At 38.4% G+C, this 6,000-nt stretch overlaps 1 protein-coding gene across 3 annotated transcripts in view; it reads left to right on the top strand.

Annotated features, from left to right (window-relative positions):
- The first annotated feature begins 709 nt into the window (after nt 1-709).
- The window catches only part of eif2ak4 (eukaryotic translation initiation factor 2 alpha kinase 4), a 58,137-nt gene continuing 52,846 nt past the window's right edge, over nt 710-6,000 (top strand). For all 3 annotated transcript variants that reach the window (XM_046856513.1, XM_046856512.1, XM_046856514.1), the window contains exons 1-3: nt 710-1,073; nt 1,882-1,997; nt 2,459-2,561. In XM_046856513.1, the coding sequence (XP_046712469.1) occupies nt 942-1,073; nt 1,882-1,997; nt 2,459-2,561 (351 nt within the window). In that variant the 5' untranslated portion in view covers nt 710-941. The remainder of the gene's footprint in view (nt 1,074-1,881; nt 1,998-2,458; nt 2,562-6,000) is intronic.

Below are 6,000 nucleotides of genomic sequence, written 5' to 3'. Positions count from 1 at the left end.
TAAACACATCCGGAAAGCAGCATAGTGTGGACAGCTACCAAAGACTTGGAAACATGACCACTACACTGAATGATTCAAATGTCCATTTACTTTTGAGCCTGTAAAAATTGAGAGACTGGAAAAAATGCTGTTATTACATTTAGTGTAAATTGTTTGTAAAGCTAGTAAGCCACACGTTAATCATTTGTGGTTTCTTTTCAAATCTATTTTGGTGGTATACAGAGGCAAAGGGATGCAAATTGTGGCTGATTATAGACCCAACTGTATTGATTATCCGGGTTGCCGTGATTAGGTATAAAACCCAAGTGCGTAAATTTACAAAATTATTTTTGTATTTAATTTTATTTTTTGGTTGATTTCAGAATGTTAATAGAAGTTTTAAGAAAATTAAGTTTGCTTTGGGTGCGTAAAGTGCGCCAATGAAATTCACTTCGAGCTTAGCATGAAAGTCAATAATACGGACCTGGCAACACTGTTACCTGCACGCCAACGAGGCTTACCTTCAAACTTGGATTGGTGAACAGAATCCTGTCATTCTGTAATGCGATTGGTTAATACGTCTTACTCCCGCGGCACGTCCCAGCATTGACAGCATTCTATTGGTGCCCTTAGTTTGATTGTAAACAAACAGCCAATCATAGTTTACAAGGCGGGATTTGTCAGGATGCGGAAAAAAAAACCCACGTTCAACGTGTTACGTCAGTTCTGCGACGGGGAAGACTCGACGATTTCCACGCGACGGCTTGCGAGTTGTGTAGTGTTTTATTGCGTGACTGTGAACGTATTTATGTTTAATTTAAGTTTATAGCCGCCATGATTTTGAAATTCCACTAACACGCTTGTGTAAGGACCGATAACATGATGGAGTGAGAAGAAGTTTGTTTCGGCTACTTGGTTTTGAAAGGCACTCGAGCGAGATATGTGTGCAGTGTCGCAGAATAATGAGCGGTTCTCTTCCTAACTCTCCGGATGGAAATGAAGACTATGTAGTGCAGCAGGAGAATGAGCTGGAAGCCCTTGCGTCCATATTCGGAGACGACTTTAAGGACATCCGGACTGAACATCCGTGGAAGGTGCAGCCAATTAGCCTAGTGATGACGAGTTTAATAAATAAGCAGATCGAAGTAATCCTGGTTTAATCTTGCACAGTCATAATTATGTCATCAATATGTAAAAAAGCTTCTTAGTACTAGCTGGTTTCGTGCATCTGGACATGCCCATGCCTTGCCCAATGTTTCCTATGCTCTGACACACCCACTTTAGCTTTGTCTGGTCCCAAAAATATACAGGACCTGGGTAAGGTCTAGTGTGCTTTAACTGTCTGAAACGAGGTTCTGGCTAAGCCCAGACCTTTTCTTCTGCAGTTGCCAGATACTGTAGTATGATTTGCAACATTCAGTTATAACAATAATAATAATAATCATAACAATAATGTGTATTTTTATATAATGGCATTCTTAGATAATAGGCATAATCATAGTTATACTCCAATAATGTTAACAGGCAAACAAAAGGGAGATTCTTTTTTACTAGAAAGAGTCAAATCTAAAACTTAAAATGGAAAATATTGCACACAATTAGAAGGGTTTATAAAGGTATGAAAATGTACTTTTCTTGTTTACATAACTAAAACTACCAAGCATGCATTTTTGGTTATTATGTGCCTGGGAAGTCAATTGTTCTGTCCTAAAATAAGCTTAAAATTAAGCAATGGTGTAAAAGGTACTTTATTGGTTCTTGTTAGTTACATTGTAAATGTAACCTAATTACCAGGTATCACCATCAAATAAAGAACTTCATACCTTAGATTTTTTTATTACCACTCACACACACACGCACACCAAAAATTATTTTTTAAATATTTTTGTTCCCCTAATTTAGATTAAGCGTCCTCCGGAAGTGTACCTTTACCTGCGCCCAAAAGGTTTGAGTCATGGTCAGGAGTGTTATGTGACTGTGGACTTGCAGGTCAGATGTCCACCAACATATCCTGATGTGTAAGTCTGCATGCACTCCAGCTCCACCACTGCATCACACAGAAAAGTATTAATTATTATGTGGTTGCCTTAGTTTGCTGTTACAGACAAAAAAAAATCACATATCTTGAAAGAATGTAGCCCAACACAGCTGATGACAAAGTTCTGGTTGCGTTGTAAATGATTGACTGTTGCTCTGATCAGATGCTTGTCTAAAAGCCATTTAGAAGAGAATGATGTTACCACTAATGATCACAAAGTGTATTCTTTCTCCATTCCAGTCTATCCTTTAACCCCAATTATTTCCTAATTTTCTGTTTTATTTTGAATGTATGTATTTTCTAAGCATATCATGGCCACTATTGTATTAAGGCTTGTTATTGTTTTCTGTTTGAGCTTGAACAGTGTTTTAATTCACTACATGGCAACAGCTGTGCAACTTCTTTTTGTTAGTTTAATGATCTCTTTCTCTTGTGCACCAGGCCTCCAGAACTAGAACTAAAGAATGCCAAAGGACTCTCAAATGACAAAATTCAAAACCTGCAAAGTCACCTAGCCAAACTTTCCCTGGACCGCTGTGGAGAGGTGAGTCAGTTGAGAGTTTGTGTGGGAATCAAGTTAATTTCCAGAAACAGGACGACAGCCATTGTAACACTATTTGGACTAGTTTGTGAAACCTTACCATAAGATTTGAATGTGCTTTTGAACATTCCATTCCACATTTTTATCCCATTTTGCTTTATAATAACCCTCACTCCTCAGGGAAGATATTTGATAAAAAAATTTATGTGCTTGTGGAGATTTGTGCTCATTTGGCAACAAGGCCAAGAATAAAATCATGTGATGTAGGTGAGAAGGCTGGGGGCACAGTCAATGTTCATCCAGTCCAGTGCAATCCAGTTCATCCCAAAGATGTACAGTAGGTTTGAGGTCTGAGCTCTATAGCAGGCCACTCAAGATCTTCCAATAGATAACCAATGTAAATTAAATCTTTATGGAGCTAGCTTTGTGTACAGGGTAATTGCCATGCTGAAACAGGTTTGGATCTCCTAATTAAAGTCAGGGGGAAAATGTGGCCTGCAATAGATCTCTGACCTCAACCTTACTGTACTCATCTTTTTGTATAATCTAAATTACCTGATTTTACTATTATCCTTGTGGCTGAATTCTTACAAATCCTTACACTCCAAAATCTAGTAGAGTGAAGGTTATTATAAGATCAAACAGGGACTATATATAGGATCGAGCAGATATGAATCTAATGGCCAGGGGTCCACAAACCTTTGTTCATATAATGTATATGAATTCCCAGGAAGAGGTGACAGAGTTGACATAGTGCTTCACCTTTTCACAAGTTTATGACACACAATGTTGTGCCATTTATTAAAAGTGAACAGGACACATAAGCCAAGGTGTTTTCTCTTCGTATTACACACCACTATTATTATGTTTATTTTGCACAGCGTTTAATGTAGCTGGCTTTTGTTGGTGTTTGCATATACCTAAGTGTACTTGTACTTGAGTGTACCTGCGTGTTCCATACAGCATGGGCTATATTTACTATAATCATGAAGCATATTTTGATTAAATGGGACAGTTGTTTAGCTGATGAGAGGAGGGTCTTTTCTTTCCTTGCTTAAAACCAGTTCTTAGCCTACTATGGAAAAAAGGTTTTGTACATAAAATATGTGTTCTGGCTTCCATGTGAACACCATCTTATAAAAAATGTAATTTGAAGGCTACAGAATTGCATGACTTGAAGCTTGAACATAAGGGATGCTAATCCTATTTCAGAATGTGACTCTTATGCAGTTTATAGAGCATTCATCTGTGCTGCCAGATTGATGGATTTGGGATGTGTGTGTTAGGGCTGTAACATTTTTTCGAATAACTCGAGTAATTCAATTACAAAAATTCATAAAGGCAAAATAATTTGCTTAGTTTAGTCCATTTAACAATACTAAAACACTGTAATTAGCTCGGGAAGTCATTCCTGCCTACTGCTCTCTCAACATGTGAAGACGTTTAGGAAACTGCGTGGACACTGGAGACAATGATCATGTGCACTGATTTTGCATAATGTCTATACTGCTACACTGCATATTACATAAGACATTTTTGCATACAAACATTAAGACTTTACTTACACTTTGTGGAGAAAGGTATTGGGTCACCTGCCCTTTACTGCGATATGTGGTTCTTCTCCAAAAGGCTACCACAAAGCTAGAGGCAAACAACTGACGACTGCACCCCAGGCCTCCCCACCCTACATCAGTACCAGACTTTACCAACACCTTTGTGGCTGATGAACACAAATGTCCACAAGATGGAGGGAATTATAAGAGCAAATTGGGACTAAATGTGGAATTGATTTCTTATTCACTATGAACAATATTTCATCGTTATTTGTAGAATACTGCAAGTTTTGGTGGCGCTATTTTGTGTTTTGTGTATTTGTCTTACACTTTCTTGTGTTGTCTTTGCACTGTTTGCACCAGGTTGCACATGATGCACTTTATGTGGCGAGGACACTTACTAGTCCTTAGCCTGTGTTGTCTGTTTTCTGTGATTGTTGTTTAATGTAGCACCAAAGTTCAGGAGGAATGTTGTTTCATTTCACTGTGTAATGTGTCAGCTATATATGGTTATAATGACAATAAAAGCTTCTTGACTTGACTTGAGACACCTAACTTCTAGCTACCATATTTTTCGGACTATAAGCCGCTACTTTTTTCCTACGCTTTGAACCCCGCGGCTTAAACAATGAAGCGGCTAATTTATGAATTTTTCCTGGTTTCACAAATTTTAAGCCAAAAAACCGAGCGACATAACATTAGACCAATTAAATTTCTGAACGGAAATGAAAAAACGCACCTCACCTGTGTTCTGAGCTGCACGGCATCGGGAGAAAAGCTTTCACCGGGTGATTTTTAAACGCACGACGATGCTAAAAGATAAACTCCCGAGAGAAATAGTTGTGAAAGGAAGGAGGAAGACAGTGAACAATGACTTTCTTGGTAGGCTTCTGTTTAGATACAAGCCGTTGTAACGTGTTGAGTCAGGGTGAAGGAGCTCGCTAACTCCAGTTGCAACAGAAATCATATAAGCACAGACAGGTTTCCAAAACTCGTGCTTTTTAATTTTTCTTGGCAACAGCGTTAAGGGTTAGTCAAAGAACCTTAGAAATGAGCATCAGAAAATAATAAGGACATAATCCTTGTCTTAAACACATGCAGTAATACCGGAATAATACAGTGGCATGCTATTCCCAAAATACCGCTGTGCTCCTAAAGGAAGCGCAACATATTTCACCCGTTACACCGTGTGTAACGTGTCTTTTGTTAAAGCCTGTGTAAAGTTCATAAGTGTAGACACTAAGCCTGCAGCTTATAGACAGGTGCGGCTTATTTATGTTCAAAATAAAAATATTTGTAAAATTCAGTGGGTGCGGCTTATATATGCTCGTTATAGTCCGGAAATTATGGTATATGCGGTTATTACCACCAAGTTGGAGGCACACAATTCTATAGAATGTTTTTGGATGTGGTAGCATCAACTTTTCCCTTCACTTGAACTAGGAGACCGAAACGTGTTCCAGCAGGACAATGCCCCTGTGCACAATGCAACTCCATAAATATATTATTTACATGGTTTAGAGTGCAATATCTTTAATGGCCCTCTATAGACCTCTGATCTCAACTCTACTGAACACTTTTTGGATTACTTACTGCATTCCATGCCTCCTCGCCCGACATCACCCTGACCTTACTGACACACATCACTGGCTGAATGATCACAAAGCTCTCTCCAATCTGCAATCAAACAAAAGTGGACCATCTTCCCAGAAGAGTGAAGGTTATTTTAATAGCAAATGTGGACAAAATGTAGAATGTGAAGTTCACATACATATCTTATGGTTAGGTGTCTACAAATCTATGTCCATAGAGTGTATTGTGTGAGTTTGTAATGTTAAGAAGCTTTTATTGTCATTTCTACCATATATAGCTGACGCAGTACACAGTAA

Source organism: Silurus meridionalis, chromosome 8 (assembly GCF_014805685.1).
Source record: "Silurus meridionalis isolate SWU-2019-XX chromosome 8, ASM1480568v1, whole genome shotgun sequence".
Taxonomy (NCBI): Eukaryota; Metazoa; Chordata; class Actinopteri; order Siluriformes; family Siluridae; genus Silurus; species Silurus meridionalis.
The sequence above is the reverse complement of the archived record's forward strand: the minus strand, read 5'-3'. Positions and strand labels throughout refer to the sequence as shown.